Source organism: Lepidochelys kempii, chromosome 1 (genome assembly GCF_965140285.1).
Source record: "Lepidochelys kempii isolate rLepKem1 chromosome 1, rLepKem1.hap1, whole genome shotgun sequence".
NCBI lineage: Eukaryota > Metazoa > Chordata > Testudines > Cheloniidae > Lepidochelys > Lepidochelys kempii.
This window is the reverse complement of record NC_136380.1, coordinates 252,412,848-252,430,121: the sequence shown is the minus strand read 5'-3', so window position 1 is coordinate 252,430,121 and position 17,274 is coordinate 252,412,848. Positions and strand designations below refer to the sequence as shown.

Here is a 17,274-nt window from a genome sequence, read left to right as displayed (position 1 = left end):
ACTCAGTAATTATTCATCATTGCTAATTAAAATGTAGAGGCACAGTTTTACCCTAATTACAAATGGTAAACTGTTTGGAAAAGGAATATTGTGAGTTTCTGCTCTGACTGCCATTGTTTACTTGAACGGGTAGACTATTTAAAAAAAAAAGTTGAAAAATTTAGTTGCCTGATTATAACGTTCTCATCAAATAAATTGTGAGATGAAATAGTACTGCCAGGAATATTGGTAGAAGTTATTCAAGTCCAAAGTAGCAAAATTTGTTTAATACTTAGTGAAAAGTATTCAACTACCTTTACTCTTTACAAAGGGCATAACTGTTTCTAGTTAATGCTGCCCAGTACAGTTTGGTAAAAAGAAAAGGAGTACTTGTGGCACCTTAGAGACTAACAAATTTATTTGAGCAAATTTGTTAGTCTCTAAGGTGCCACAAGTACTCCTTTTCTTTTTGCAGATACAGACTAACACGGCTGCAACTCTGAAACCTACAGTTTGGTAGTAATCAAGATCACATACTCAGGATTAGGGCCCCAATTCAGCAAAACACTTAGGTATACGTTTAAGTCCATCCCTATTCAACTAGCCCTTGATCTCCAGCAAAACACTTAAGCAAATGCTTAATTTTAAGCACGTGAATAGCCAGAATGACTTCAATGACACTGTTGATGTGCTTAAAGTTAATGGTTTGCTGGATTGGAGCCAGAATGATTAGCACTTTGCAGGACGGAATCTCAAAGCACTTAAGCATGTGCCTGAAGTTAAGCACATACTTAAGTGCTGTGCTGAATAGGGATTGACTGCTGAAAGGGGGCACAAGACAGATTGTTGTAATATCTTTTATGCTGGAAGCTTTATCTGGTTGTAGAAAGTACAGAGGCTGGGTCCCAGAGCCTAGAATGGAGAGGGAAATTTCTCCAGTTAGTATCAGAATGCTACTTTGACAAAGCATAAGAACGATATTTGGACGAGGACTCAGATATTGAATTTTATTTATTTCCTATTGCTTTGGTCACGTTAAGAAGGTCAACCAGGACATGCTGGAGAAAATATGTCTTTCTTCACATCCTGCTCAGAGAAGAGAGACCCTAGGCAAGAGGTTCATGTCTAGCCAAATGGTTTAATTTGTAATAAGATATCAGTTAAGCATTTCCAGAAGCTGTTTGCTAGTGAGTCACAACTACACAGTCCAGAAACTTCCTAAAGAAAATGGGCTGGAGAAAAATAGAGAGGAGAGAGTAAAACAACCCCATAAAAGCAAATAATTAACTCAACAGTTAAATTTTATATTTTTAGTCTGATCTGATATTTACAGCAATGTTGTGAAAGTCACTTTAGACCTACCATACTATTGACATTTTTAAACATTGCTCTTAGAAATGGTGTGTTTTAACCTGAGAAACTAGATTATGATAAACTGAACTACTTATATTTATACTTACAGGTGGTCCCTTACTACACAACCTTTGTGAGTGGCGCAACTTTGTGGGATAGAGGCATTTACCATCCTGCTGTAAGTACTATCTCAGTACCACTGTATTGCATTAATTGTTGTTTTGTATCCTGTGCATGGCTGCTCTACCCACACCAATTCTCCATTCCTGCAGGGATACTTTGTCTTTAAGTGCTCTGTGCTGAAGGGGCCTTGTCCAGGGCCACTGACAATGGCTCAGTATCTGACTCAGAGAATAGTCTCTGCTTGAGCTATTTCCTCTCCTTGCATTGAACAAAATGATGTGTGTATTAATTCTGAAATCAATGAGACACAAAGATATATCTCAGAAACCACAGCCATGGACATGTCAAAAATACCTAGGTAGATAACTCAATAGCATTAACACCATCCAAGTAAATAAGTGTCTGCAACTGGAAAGACAAGTGTTGGTTACCAGGGTGACGGATATTGTAGACAGACAGGACTCAGCCTAGGTATTGCAGGGATTCTTTTTATAATGTGTCTCGTTAATAGACTAGCTGGACCTATCAATCTGCAACAAGAAAATATTTATCAGGAAACATAATCTTACCTTCTCCCCCTTACCTATACTACCTAACTCTTTAACTCCTTATTAGCTGAACAGTATGACTGCAACATCAATACCACACCAGCATACCTGAAACTCACACTACAACTGTCTGGGATTTTTTGTTTTTGTTTTTGTGCTTGTTTCATTTCTTGATGTGTTTTGGGGCATTTATGTTCTGATCAGATTATGAGCTGCTCTTGGTCACATTATTGGATAGCTCTCAAACTTCCAATCCCTTAAATCCCCTCCCCCAAAAAGGATTATAAAACAATACAAATCTCCCCCCCTGAACAAATAAAACCTTGAAGTGCTCGCTCTATGTAATCTTCCTCAGTGTTCTCTAGTATTATCACCTATACCATTTAATGCACTATTCAAATGTCTATATACAGAGTATTTTAGATTGTATAGACATTGTGATATTGATTTTATTATTCATCTGCTTGCTAAGAATCAAAATCAGCAGTATAGGTGTAATTTTCTCTTCAGTAGAGCTACAAAGCACAAAAATTACAAGAATAATTTCATCTTTCTCTTTCAAATAAAAATAAATAGCTGAGTTCATCAAGGAAATTGCTGACCTGTTTTTTCTTTCATTTGCTAATGATCCCCCTTTTCAGTGAATTAAGCTTGAGCCAACTGATTTTTCTGAAATGTGTACACGTACATCTAGTAAATTAATGTAAGTATGCCTATGAAGATGGTAGCCATAGGCTAGTGCTTTTCGTTGCCATGGATCCATTGCAGGCCTCTCTGATTGTAGCTTGTCAGGGCTTTGTTTATACAAGTAGGAACTGAGGAAAAATGGTTTTCAGCTATTTTTGTAATTTACATTTTAACAGTTCTAATTGTACTAATTTCCTTCCTATTTAGTGTGAATGGTAAGGACAGTAACCTTCAGTGATGACCCCATGGTTTTTAAAGCTCAAGCCAAAGGGCTATGCTCTGCCGACATTTTTTTTCCTGTGTAACCTTGGGATTAAGGAGTTGTAACTTATGATAGAAATTTAGCCCTGAAAGTCTCTTTGTGTGGAATAAATAGACCTGGCAACTTACTTTATCTTAGACTCATTGCATCCATCTAGAAGGTCGTCTACAAACATGTTCCTTTAGTGTGAAGATTACAAAACAATCACTTGAATTTTATTTTCTCCCTGACTTCATTACCTATGATGCTTGGTAGATTTTTGCCAGGGATCTGACCCCCACCCCCCCGCCCCGTCCCCAAAATAAATCCCGATTGTTTCTTTCAAAATACTCTGTTCACGTTTGTGTTAAGTGTTTGGTTTATTTCTGAGAAAACTTTGAGGCTTCTGTGACTACCAGTCAGGTGTCAAACCCTTGCAGCACAAGTAGCTGAGCTAGTGCCACTGGCACTACTGTGGGAGGGAGTCATAGGGACACATTGCAGAGGAGCAGCCGTGTTAGTCGGTATCCGCAAAAAGAACAGGAGGACTTGTGGCACCTGAGAGACTGACCCATTTATTTGAGCATGAGCTTTCGTGAGCTACAGCTCACTTCATCGGATGCATACTGTGGAAACTGCAGAAGACATTATATACACACAGAGACCATGAAACAATACCTCCTCCCACCCCACTGTCCTGCTGGTAATAGCTTATCTAAAGTGATCATCAAGTTGGGCCATTTCCAGCACAAATCCAGGTTTTCTCACCGTCCACCCCCCCCCCCCCCCCGCAAACTCACTCTCCTGCTGGTAATAGCCCATCCAAAGTGACCACTCTCTTCACAATGTGCATGATAATCAAGGTGGGTCATTTCCTGCACAAATCCAGGTTTTCTCACTCCCCTACCCCCCTCCAAAAACCACACACACAAACTCACTCTCCTGCTGGTAATAGCTTATCAAAAGTGACCACTCTCCCTACAATGTGCATGATAATCAAGGTGGGCCATTTCCTGCACAAATTCAGGTTCTCTCACCCCCTCACCCCCCTCCCAAAAACCACACACACAAACTCACTCTCCTGCTGGTAATAGCTCATCCAAAGTGACCACTCTCCTCACAATGTGTATGAAAATCAAGGTGGGCCATTTCCAGCACAAATACAGGTTTTCTCACCACCCCCACCCCCTTTTTTCAAAAACACACACACACACAAACTCACTCTCCTGCTGGTAATAGCTTATCCAAAGCGACCACTCTCCCTACAATGTGCATGATAATCAAGGTGGGCCATTTCCAGCACAAATCCAGGTTTTCTCCCCCCTCCCCCCCCACATACAAACTCACTCTCCTGCTGGCAATAGCTCATCCAAACAATGACCCTGAAAGTCTAGCATTGTAGGCTACTGGTTTAGATTAATGTAGAGAGAGAAAATGACTGTCTAGAACAGTACCATCTATATTGCCTGCTTGTAGGGCCTGCCGTGAAGAATATGAAGTGTGTGAAATCCTGCAGGGAACTGAGGAACCAGTATTATGATACATTACCTTTTGCTGGTCCTATAGTTACCTGCACTAAAGGATCTGCAGAAATCTCTCCGTGTTTCCTGGCTGTATTTGTGTCCTAGTAGGAATTCACACACTTCATCTCTCTCACTTTCTCTTTCTAGATATAGATAGCTACTGTATATCTATAGACAGATTGGACCTTATTCTGCCACCACTCTGGCAGTATAAAAGGGCCTTAAGGGGATGTAAAGGTGTCAATATAATTTCTGCCTACTTTAAGGTCCCTTTACATGAATAAAGTGGTGTAAAGGAACATTAGGATAAATGAGAATCTGTCCCTGTGTGTTTCTAAATATGCTAAGTGGATTGTTTTGTTGTTGTTGTTGTTGTTTTCCATTCTGGTGATGAACACCTTTAACCTGAATTTGGCTAGTTATGTTTATAATTGTTCCAGACTGTCTGTGTCAAAGACCACATTAAGCGCTATAACTGAAATAAATTACCTCTGATTCACTATCACAAATACACATTAATTAATAAAGAAATATAGCCTATGTTTGTGGCGTCTGATATGCCACGTTATTTGTATTATTATTAATAATTTATTTGTATGGTGGTAGCACCTTGGAGCCCTAATCGTGGACTAAAATTCCCTTGTCGAGGCTCTGTACAAATACAGAACAAAAAGGTGGTCCCTGTCCTAAAGAGCTTACAATCTAAGACAAGAGACAACAGATAGATACAGATGGATGAGGGAGTCCAGGGAAACAATGAGACAATATTGGGCAGTGTTGCGGTCCAAATACAAGACAGAACAAGGCTTTAAGCAAGCAAGTAGGCTGGTCTGCCGACAGGCTGGTCTCCTGTCAGCTTTCCACCCTCTCTTTTATTCTTTCTCTCCCCCCACGCATTACATACTCCAACAGATAAAAGGAATACACTGGCTTTGTTTAATATTCTTATTTACCAATATCTATCTACCGCATTCCTTGCTCTCGGGCCTTGAGCCCAGTCCTGAGAGGCTTCCCACAGTTCATGTCATCTGGGCGAGATTCCAAGGTTCATGCCCTTGAGAGGAGCCGTGTGTGCACTGCTCCTACACAACACTCCGGGTGTGCCCTGAATGTTGCCAAGTGCATGAACCTTGCATGAATGCTACATCCCCTCCTTTTTTGTTTATTTGTGCTCGGCCATCTCATGGTAGCCATCAATTTGCTTTTGCAAGCCATTAACTCCCGGACAGACAAGGTCATAACTCGTGGAGCCTGCCAGGGCAGTTCTCGACAAAGCCTTAACAAAAAGGAAATACATTGCACACAGCAACAGCAAAAAATAAGCCCAAAAAGGTAAAGTGTAATTGGCCGGGCCCCAATTAGCCATGCTAGAGTACTGGGAAGAGAGGCTCGCATAAGCAGCGAGCATCATCTCATTCCCTATTTCCTCAGGGTGATGACATACTGGAATAAGGCACGTACCTAACAATTCTTCAGCTGCTACAAAATCAGATAAACAAAAGTGGGTAACATCTGCTATTGAAGCCAATCTTTCCCATAGGTTATATGTCATTCGGGCCCGTAACGGAGGAGGCGCTCCCGAGTCAACCCCTACAGGAAATAGCAGGTACATAAGGCACACAATGAATACAGAATTAGCAGTGATTTGGGCGAGAATGGCCACAAACAGAGTCTCTGGAGTCTCCGGCTGTTGGTTTGCTGCCAGTCTTCGTTGAGCCGCGGTGACCAATGCTTTCACTCTTCCCCATGTCACGGGCTGGCTTGGGACGCTACGTCTCCTCCGTCTCCGTCCCGCCATTGTCGACCCAGGAGGCACCGCGTTCTCCTCCAAGGTCAGCTGAAACTCCGGTATGGGGTTCGACAGCCCCTGGTGCCACGCCATGCTGTTTCAGTGCCGGTCGCACACACTGGGCCGGAACCCACAACGGTCCTGCAGGGAGAGACACAGCAGCATATCCCCGAACCCAAGTAATTAAAGGTACTGGGCCCAACCACTGTGGATCGGGCAGCTGACGGTAATAGACACTCGATCTTTCCAGTACCTCGGACTTATGAAAATGCCAATCCGCGGGGGTCTGCTGATCTGTATTCAGTGTTAAATTATTTAAAGTAAACAAAAGGACATGCAATTGTTGCTGAATGTCTCCTAAGGTTCGGAGATGCAGCTCCCCTTGTTTTAATTGTTTGTCAAGCAAGGTTTTTAGTGTGCGATTTGCACGTTCAACAATAGCTTGACCTGTGGAATTATAAGGGATCCTGTGTTTGAGATGGACGTTCCATTGGGCACAAAAGGTGGAGAGGGCTGTGGAGCAATAGGCTGGGGCATTATCCGTTTTTATCTGGCTCGGGCGACCCATAACAGCAAAACAGGCTAGCAAATGGTGAATAACTTTGGGAGTGGCTTCCCCACACTGTGGGGTCGCCCAGAGGAATCCCAATAGGTATCAATGGAAACATGTAAAAACAAATAGGGGTGGAATTGTGGCACGTGAGTGACATTCATTTGCCACAGCTGATTCGCTGCGTACCTCTGGGGTTAACGGCATAAGAAAAGGTAGGGGCAGCAGCGGCACAGTGGGGGCAGGAACGAACAATAGAACATGCATGATCAGCAGGAATGTGAAACTGTCAGGCCAAAACAGAGGCAGACTGATGAAAAAAGGAATGGCTTTCGATGGGGTCAGAAAAAAGGGAATTTACCTGACCACGTAACGTGCGATCAGCGCACGCATTGCCTTCAGTGAGCAGCCCAGGCAGAGGGGTATGACTGCGAATATGAGCAACAAAATAAGGAAAATTACGAGTGGTGATAAGATACTGTAAGGACAAAAACAGGCGAAGAAGGTCCGCATTGACCTGAGGGGTAATGAGGGCAAGGGGTAAATGATCAATTACCTGATAAACATAATGGGTGTCCACAGTTAAATTAAAGGGACAATCAGCAAAAAGTTGAAAGGCCAAAATAACAGCAGCCAGTTCTGAGTGCTGCGCGGAACGCTGAGGCAGTGTAAAACGAGAATGCCAATGAGGGGGGGTCACCTAATTGATAGGTGACGACACCGCGATATGGAGAGCCATCCGTAAAAAGAGTGATAGCTGAAACAATAGGTCGAGAGCGGCTAAGATGATGTACGATTAGTGGCACCTTTTGTGTGATCACCAACCAAGGATCTTTTGGGGAATTATAAGAAATCTCTCCCACATAATCACAAAGAGCAACCTGCCAGGCCAAGGAGGTGTGGTACAAGGAATCAAATTCACTACATGATAAGGGGAAAACAATGGCAACTAAATCAGTGCCCGTGAGTTGCACTGCACGATGGCGGGCTTTACGAACAAGGTCGGACAGGGCGTCTAAATAAGAATAAATGTTCCGAGGAGCAGTGGAAGACAAATATATCCACTCTATAATAGAGACGGCTGTGTCTGTACGAGGTACAAACAGAGCCGCAGTAGGTGTATGAGGGGTGGCAAGGAGAACCAACCGCAGAGGACGAACCTCAGTGAGTCTATCCACAAACTGCTGACTCAACACTGCATTGATCTGTCGAATGCAGGCAATGTGCTCCTCAGTGACGGCAATAACTGCGCCCGGTGCCCGAGCTCCACGTAGGAGCTCGAACAATGGCTGCAGCATCGATGTGGGGAGACGGAAGTAGGGTCGAATCCAATTTAAATGACCCAAAATTTGCTGTAATTTAACGAGGGTTAGGGGTTGGGGTAGAACCACTTCTGGGCGAACAGGGGCAGCATAGGTTTGTAATACCTTATGCCCGACATATTGGTACGGATAAGAGAGCGTTGAATTTTTTCTGGTGCCACTAACAGGCCATTTTGGCCGAGAATCTGGGACAAATATTCAAGCTGTTGTGCCGTGACCTGGGGACCGCTAAGCAAAATATCATCCATATAATGGTAGACCTTTAGTGTGGGGTATCGGGCACGAAAAGGAGCGAGGGCCCGATCCACAAAAAATTGACACAAGGTTGGATTATTTTGCATTCCCTAGGGCAAGACCTTCCACTGATACCTTTGAGAGGGTCGCTGATTATTATATTCTGGCACCGTAAACGCGAATTTTTCGCGATCTTGTGGGCAAAGGGGGATTGTGAAAAAACAATCTTTTAAATCTAACACACAAAGCTGATTGGTTTGAGGAATTAAATTCGGGTTTGGCAACTCAAACTGCAAGGGGCCCATGGGTTGGATGCGTTTATTTATTTCCCTTAAATCATGTAACAGCCTCCATGCACCAGATTTTTTCTTAATAACGAACACCGGGTGTTCCAGGGACTGGTGGAGCTCTCCAAGCGCTGTGCATGCAAATGTTGTTGCACAAGCGAATGAAGTGCTTTCAGCTTTTCTAGGGGAGGGGCCACTGGTCAATCCATACGGGCTCTAAGGATTGCCATACCAATGGTAATGCGGAGGGCAAGGTGGGTGGGGGAGGGTTTTGGGCCATTATATATTAATATCGAGGGTGGTGTCTAGCTTTACAAGTAAGTCACGGCCCCAAATATTGAGGTGGACAGGGAGCACAAAAGGGCGGATTGTAGCAAGGGCACGGCCTCCTGGTTTAGAGACCGTGACCCAAGACAAACTTTGGCACCCGGGTTTGCTACCCCTGATCCCCCACAACTCTTTAGAAGGAACTGTTGGCCAACTGACCGGCCAGTCCTGATCACGAATCACCGTAACATCAGCTCCAGTGTCCACCAGCCCTGTAAAAGGAAAATTATTTAAAAGAAGTGTTAACTGAGGTTTCGAGGGGCGGCGCGACATTGTTAGAGCAACAAGTTGAGAGGACATGTCGTGAGGCGGCTACTGAGACAGCGTCGATCCAAAGCCACCTCCGCCCCGGACTCGATCCTCTGCGGCTGGCAGCTGATAGGGGACTAAAATCAATTGTGCAATTGACCGTCCACACGGGAGCGACTGCGGAAGATGGGTCCACACCTGAACCTTAATAACACCGGTGTAATCGGCATCAATGACCCCTGGGATGACAAAAAAACCCTGTTTCCCAGCGTGTGAGCGAGGGAGAACCAGACCCACAAATCTGGCAGGGAGAGGTCCCGTCACCTGTGTAGGTATGGCGCAAACCTCCCCCGGCAACTGAAAATCAGCATCCTCCTGCATAATCAAATCAAGCCCTGCACTTCCAGCAGTTGCCGCCCTCATGGAGTCTATGGATTTTAAGTCAGATGAACAGTTGTCTGAGTAGGGAACACCCCCGTTTGGCCCTGGGTTCGGGGGGGACCCGTCGTGCGGTTTCCCGACCCGCTATGACACTGATTAGCTCAGTGATAGCCCTTCTGACACTTGGGGCCCTTCTTTGAGGGGCGGGCGGGCGCCATCGATGAGTGGCACTGCTGCTGAAAGTGTCCCTCCTTACCACAGTGATAACAACTCTTCCCCTCCTTCCCACTTTTCCGCAGGGCGGCGGCCAGAACCCCAGCTTTATGTGCTTGGGTTCCAATGTTTTGGCACGCCCGCAGCATGTCTGACAGCTCTAGAATGCCAGCGGCTTGTGCCGCCTGGAGAGCACAGCGGCAATCCCAGACTGCTCCGCTGGGCATCACAAAATGGGGAAGAGATGGCCAGCCCTCTGTGGAGATAGAGGTGGTTAGGGACTATTTAGAAAAGCTGGACGTGCACAAGTCCATGGGGCCGGATGAGTTGCATCCGAGAATGCTGAAGGAATTGGCGGCTGTGATTGCAGAGCCATTGGCCATTATCTTTGAAAACTCGTGGCGAACCGGGGAAGTCCCGGATGACTGGAAAAAGGCTAATGTAGTGCCAATCTTTAAAAATGGAAAGAAGGAGGATCCTGGGAACTACAGGCCAGTCAGCCTCACCTCAGTCCCTGGAAAAATCATGGAGCAGGTCCTCAAAGAATCAATCCTGAAGCACTTGCATGAGAGGAAAGTGATCAGGAACAGCCAGCATGGATTCACCAAGGGAAGGTCATGCCTGACTAATCTAATCGCCTTTTATGATGAGATTACTGGTTCTGTGGATGAAGGGAAAGCAGTGGATGTATTGTTTGTTGACTTTAGCAAAGCTTTTGACACGGTCTCCCACAGTATTCTTGTCAGCAAGTTAAGGAAGTATGGGCTGGATGAATGCACTATAAGGTGGGTAGAAAGCTGGCTAGATTGTCGGGCTCAGTGGGTAGTGATCAATGGCTCCATGTCTAGTTGGCAGCCGGTATCAAGTGGAGTACCCCAAGTGCCGGTCCTGGGGCCGGTTTTGTTCAATATCTTCATAAATGATCTGGAGGATGGTGTGGATTGCACTCTCAGCAAATTTGCGGATGATACTAAACTGGGAGGAGTGGTAGATACGCTGGAGGGGAGGGATAGGATACAGAAGGACCTAGACAAATTGGAGGATTGGGCCAAAAGAAATATGATGAGGTTCAACAAGGACAAGTGCAGGGTCCTGCACTTAGGACGGAAGAACCCAATGCACAGCTACAGACTAGGGACTGAATGGCTAGGCAGCAGTTCTGCGGAAAAGGACCTAGGGGTGACAGTGGACGAGAAGCTGGATATGAGTCAGCAGTGTGCCCTTGTTGCCAAGAAGGCCAATGGCATTTTGGGATGTATAAGTAGGGGCATAGCGAGCAGATCGAGGGACGTGATCGTTCCCCTCTATTCGACATTGGTGAGGCCTCATCTGGAGTACTGTGTCCAGTTTTGGGCCCCACACTTCAAGAAGGATGTGGATAAATTGGAGAGAGTCCAGCGAAGGGCAACAAAAATGATTAGGGGACTGGAACACATGAGTTATGAGGAGAGGCTGAGGGAGCTGGGATTGTTTAGCCTGCAGAAGAGAAGAATGAGGGGGGATTTGATAGCTGCTTTCAACTACCTGAAAGGGGGTTCCAAAGAGGATGGCTCTAGACTGTTCTCAATGGTAGCAGATGACAGAACGAGGAGTAATGGTCTCAAGTTTCAGTGGGGGAGGTTTAGATTGGATATTAGGAAAAACTTTTTCACTAAGAGGGTGGTGAAACACTGGAATGCGTTACCTAGGGAGGTGGTAGAATCTCCTTCCTTAGAGGTTTTTAAGGTCAGGCTTGACAAAGCCCTGGCTGGGATGATTTAACTGGGAATTGGTCCTGCTTCGAGCAGGGGGTTGGACTAGATGACCTTCTGGGGTCCCTTCCAACCCTGATATTCTATGATTCTATGATTCTAATCCTCGTTCACATTTTCAACCGCCATTTTTAACAGAATCTCCTGAGCTGCCGCAGGGTTATCCACCTGTCGGAGGATAGCCTCCTGCAATCTGTTGGTAAAATCCATAAAGAACTCTGATGCACCCTGACGGATACTGGCAAAGCTTTTGGTAGGCTTGCCTGAATCCGGGACCTTCCGGAAAGCATGCTGGGCGCAGGCAGAAATAATGGGGAAGACAGCCTGCTGGAGTTGAGGCTGCATCTGAACGGTAGCAAATGGGCCCTTCCCTGCTAACTGCTCATAAGTGACACCTTGCGCTATATATACCTGGGCTTGGCGTTCCGCCATCTGCCGATACTAAGCCAAATAACATACTGACTGGGCGTCAGCATCATGCGCAACAGCGCCTTCCAATCTTCAGGGACCAGGGTGTACCCAGTACCTAGCCCTTCAAGGAGACCACGTACATATGTGCTAGTGAGGCCGAACTCGCGAATCGCTTTCTTTACTTCTCTGATCACCGAGTAAGGCAAACTGACCCAGTTGCAAGCTGGTTGCCCTGGCCATCATCCTGCCAGGTCACTGGGCAAACTGAGACCAGATCAGCTAATTCCTCTGCTGTAAGATCTGGGCGAGTCTTCGCTGCGTGAACCATTTGTTGCACCAGCGAAAGCCCCTGAGCAGACACGGATGACCCCCCGGGGGGCCCCGGAACATGGGGCCCCATGGGGGGATGGTGACCACTCACCGGCTCCAGAGGGGAAGACAAAGGAGGCGGCAGTAATTGAGGCACTGGGGGCGAAGAAGGGGGAGGGATGGCTGCAGGAGCGGACGGGGGTGGCGAGATCAGCAGCCCCTCTATTGGCGCGGGAGAGGGTCTTTCCGAGGCGACACGCTGTGTCGCATCGCCAGGAGGGGGGATGGCTGCAGGAGTGGACGGGGGTGGCGAGATCACCAGCCTCTCTATTGGCGCAAGGGAGGGCCTTTCCGAGGCGACACGCTGTATTGTGTCGCGGCAGAGGTGCCAGGCATGTAAAGCCTGCACGGGCGCCCGAGGCTCCTTGTGCAATGTCTGGCCCAACCGCTCCCAGTCCGCTAGCTTAAGGGTTCCGGCTTCAAGGTACCACGGGCATTGGGCACTCACCTCCTGTAGCAGGAGAGTGAGTTCTCGAGTGGGGCAGTTATGCTGAGCCTTACGCAGCAAATACTGTAGCTCCTTTCGGTGTTGCACTTGCAAAGCAGAGAGGGAGCTTCCCATACTTGCCACAACGAAAAATACTCACTACGATCTGTGAAGCGGATGAGTGACGCGTCTGAAACCCTTGCTGGGCGAGGTGAGTGCTGAGGGCCCCACGTTTGGGCGCCAGTTGTTGCGGTCCAAATACAAGACAGAACAAGGCTTTAAGCAAGCAAGCAGGCTGGTCTGCCGACGGGCTGGTCTCCTGTCAGCTTTCCACCCTCTTTTTTATTCTTTCTCTCCCCCCACGCATTACATACTCCAACAGATAAAAGGAATACACTGGCTTTGTTTAATATTCTTATTTACTAATATCTATCTACCGCATTCCTTGCTCTCAGGCCTTGAGCCCAGTCCTGGGAGGCTTCCCACAGTTCATGTCATCTGGGCGAGATTCCAAGGTTCATGCCCTTGAGAGGAGCCGTGTGTGCACTGCTCCTACACAACACTCCGGGTGTGCCCTGAATGTTGCCAAGTGCATGAACCTTGCATGAGTAGGAAGTGTTCTCTGCACGCCAGCAGCCTGACCATGTATTAAAGTTCTACATGAACTAGGTAGAAAGTTCCAACTTTTGTTTGTTTCCTCCCTTCTTTCATTTTGTTCAGGTAAATCTTGCTGGTGGTTGTGTGCAAAACATAATACGTCCAGTCCAGTAATAATAATTTAGGTCACATCTTACATTTTTACTTTCCACAGTCACTAGTATGATGTGAATGTATCGGAGTAGCTGCAGAAAACAGTTCAGGCAGGTACTGCGCACATGTGTGTGTAAGGGGGAGGTGAGTGAAGGGGAAGAGAACTGGGCCACACACACCCCTCCCCTGCTGCAACTCTGGATGATCCAGAACTGCGCAGGGCACACACCCTTCAGGGTCACTTGAACCCATGCAGCCTCCTCTCCTCCCCTCACACGTGTGGTGTTTGAGAAAGACGCTGTGAAGAGGAGCCAGCCAAAGCGGAAAGTAGGCAGAGCAGATACAGAAAGCAGTTCAAACCGGCACCTAGGGATGCAGATGATGTCATCAGACTGCTTTTGGCAGTTTTCACTCTGAACATTGTCTCTCCTGTGAGACTGGCTGTTTGTTCCCTCCCTCGTGTGATCTTCACCCACTTGTCACTTTTGTGCCTTCCTTTGTCTTTCTATCAAGCTAATCCCTCCTAACATTACCCCACTGAAAGGATTAAAAAACAAATAAAAAAATCACTGAACTAACATGACATTTGCTGTCATTATATTGTTCACTCTGCTTGTGTTATACTCCTTCCCTTCCACTGCATCTGCCTTGTTCATTTAGGTAATAACCTCTCTGGGGCATGAGCATCTTTTTCTATCTTTGTACAGTGCCTAGCACAATGGGCCCTATTAGTTGTTGGCCAGTGGGCACTGCTGTAACAATAGATCGTCTGAGTGGGAGTCTAAAGAAAGAACAGGATTTATCAATGGAAGTATACAGCAATGTCCAAAGTATATGTGCTTTTGCCAAACAAATTCACTGCAAGGTGGTGTGGAAGACAAAGAGACAAGTGGTTTTACCCCTTATATTATCAACTTCTGGGAGGGATACGTACTACTTTTCTACCAGTGGCTCATCTTTCTTTCCTCTGTAATAAATATAATCAAGGAGTTAAAACACACTGAGTTCACTTCCTGCCCTACTATAGCTTTTCTTTCTAAAGGTTGCTTTGCTATTAGAAGACACATTTGCTTGTTCTCCTTTTCCCTTCCGTCCTGCAGAGGTACTGCATGCAACACTGAAGTCAACAGATGTGATCCTACAACCCTTAGGTTTGCATAAAGTTAATGACAGTTGTACATGTAAGGGCTGCAGGCCCATCCATCCCCATGATTTAACTCCCCACCATCTGATCCCCGATTAAAGTAACTAGAGCCAAGTAACGAAGAGTCGTGTGCACCTTATAGACTAACAGACGTGTTGGAGCATACGGATGCATTGGATGCATGTAGTGGAAATTTCCAGAGGCAGGTATAAATATGCAAGCAAGAATCAGGCTAGGGATAACGAGGTTAGTTCAATCAGGGAGGATGAGGCCCTCTTCTAGAAGTTGAGGTGTGAACACCAAGGGAGAAGAAACTGCTTTTGTCGTTGGCTAGCCATTCACAGTCTTTGTTTAATCCTGAGCTGATGGTGTCAAATTTGCAAATGAACTGAAGCTCAGGAGTTTCTCTTTGAAGTCTGGTCCTGAAGTTTTTTTGCTGCAGGATGGCTACCTTTAAATCTGCCATTGTGTATCCAGGGTGGTTGAAGTGTTCTCCTACAGGTTTTTGAGGACCTGGGAAAGGGGTCAATGGGGGACACACACAGCTTCTGGTGTAAGGGAGGAAGCGTGGTTAGAGGGAGTCCCTGAAATAGAAGGGGTAGAGAGGGTGGCAAATAGGGAACTGGGGGGAGGGAGGGAATGGAGGGATGCGAGGAGGCCTTCATGTGTGCAGTGTGCATAGCCTACAGAAGCAACAAATTGACCTTCTAGTTTAGTTAAACTTTTTTATTTGAATAGCACCTGCTGCAAAATTATCTTTAAAAGGAAATGAGCACTTTGAGTGCTGCAGGTTGGATTCACCTGAACAGAATTCGGATGTCATCAATGTCCACAATCTTGTGAGCATTCTGATGGTGGGCCAATTTTGTGCGGTGCTTGCCATCTTGCGAAGAAATGCAACAGTTCAGGACTTTTGCCTGAACTATCTGAAGATTCCCTTATGGCCACTAGAGGCCACTGTGCCACTTGTGCTGCTGGCAGCCTTAGCAGTTGCCTGCTATATTGGGGTGCCCCTGAGCAGGACTCTGGAGCAGGTTTTGCATAGCAGTGCCTCTTCAGCAGTGTTAGTCCAGGAAGAAGGAGTTAAAGGAGGTAGCCCAGGAGAAGACCCTCTCCTGTAGGTTGGAGAGGGGGCGGCTGCTGGTGCTTGCCAGGGATTGGTGGCTGAGGAAGTTGGTGGCTGTGGAAATGGGGGGCTACAGAATCGTGCTGGGATAATGGGGGGATGCAGGAATCTGCCAGTGAGGAGCAGGGAGGGGCTCTGGGCAGTTGGGAGGAGTGCAGAGTGATGGTGCACAGGGGAGTTGGGGCCTGTAAATTTGGGTGCACATTTTGTATTCATTTAAGGGTCAATTTTTGACTTGTAATTGTCAGGCAAAATCAGGAGGAGATCAAAACCAAACAACAGGCCAAAAATCACGATTTATCCTTTAAATCTCACAAGTTTGGAATTGTGACCCTTGGAGTTGGAAATACTGGAACTCACACAGTAAGTCTGAAAACAAAACTCCCTTCTGGGACTCATCCTGCCTCCGTAGTTAGAAGCTCGGGAAGATGCTCCCCTGTAGAGGGTGCTACATTTTTTTTTAAAGCTTTGGAATCCAGGGTCTGACATGGGCAGTGCATGGTGGCCAGCTAAAGCCCTGGATGCTCCCACATGATGCTCTCTGCTAGGGAGCAAACTCAGTAAATCCTGGCTGAATGAGACGTATGTGCATAAAGGGGGTAAATGGCGCTCCTGTGGCACAATCTCCCCATTCTCCAGGGTCTGTGGAAGGCCTTCAGTGCAAACCACGTAGCGGAGTTTTGGGACTAAATGGAGCGCTATCTTTCGTTCTGTGACAAACTCTTAACCTTACTTATCATAGAGATGTTATACAGAAAGAATGGGCAAGGGCAGCATTAGCTGGCACTTTGCTTTCTCTGAGCCCCCAGGAGACCTCACAGAGTACCGTTACAGAAGGGAAACTCCATGGCAGCATTGCCACTGAGCTGGCGGTGTTGTCTGTGCAGAGTCAGAGCCTGGATACTAGCGCAGAGGGGCTTTTCCTCATCCGTGTCTTTGAGTCAAAGGAGGTCATGTGACCCAGAAAGTATGACTGTCAAGAGCCAGTGGGCATTTCTTTGTACAGACTGTCCGTAGAAGTGTGTTCTCACTCTGCCAGTGGATACTAAATATCTCATGTAAAAAATAATTTGCACTCTTCCACTAAGACTTTAAAAATAACAAACACTACCCATTGTTCAGACATGAGCTTACAGTTTGTTGGCTCCGCAGCTGTAGAGCTGGCCACCCGGCAGAGGGAGCTGACAAACCCTGCTCCTAGCATTGTGCTGCATCACGGTTCAACTAAGGTTAGGGAGAAGAAATGCTATCTGCTGTGGCGTGCTGTTTGCAGAATTACAATACCTACTCTCTAATTGGAGTGAATGCCTTGGAGTTAATAGCTATGTGGTTCACACCCAAGCAGGCTGTCTCCGCTAGAGATGGTTAGGAATTTTTCAGTGAAACATTTTTTCGTTGGAAAATGCTAATTTGTAGAAAATGGAAGTTTCTGAGGAAACATTGCAACAAAATTTTAGTGGGGAAGATTTCTCAGGTCCAAGATAGAATTT

At 46.3% G+C, this 17,274-nt stretch overlaps 1 protein-coding gene across 2 annotated transcripts in view; it reads left to right on the top strand.

The window, feature by feature from the left end:
• The window catches only part of C1H12orf42 (chromosome 1 C12orf42 homolog), a 252,140-nt gene that overhangs the window by 15,320 nt on the left and 219,546 nt on the right, over positions 1-17,274 (top strand). For both annotated transcript variants that reach the window (XM_073323517.2, XM_073323524.2), the window contains one exon: positions 1,442-1,510. In XM_073323517.2, coding sequence (XP_073179618.1) covers positions 1,442-1,510 — 69 coding nt within the window. The remainder of the gene's footprint in view (positions 1-1,441; positions 1,511-17,274) is intronic.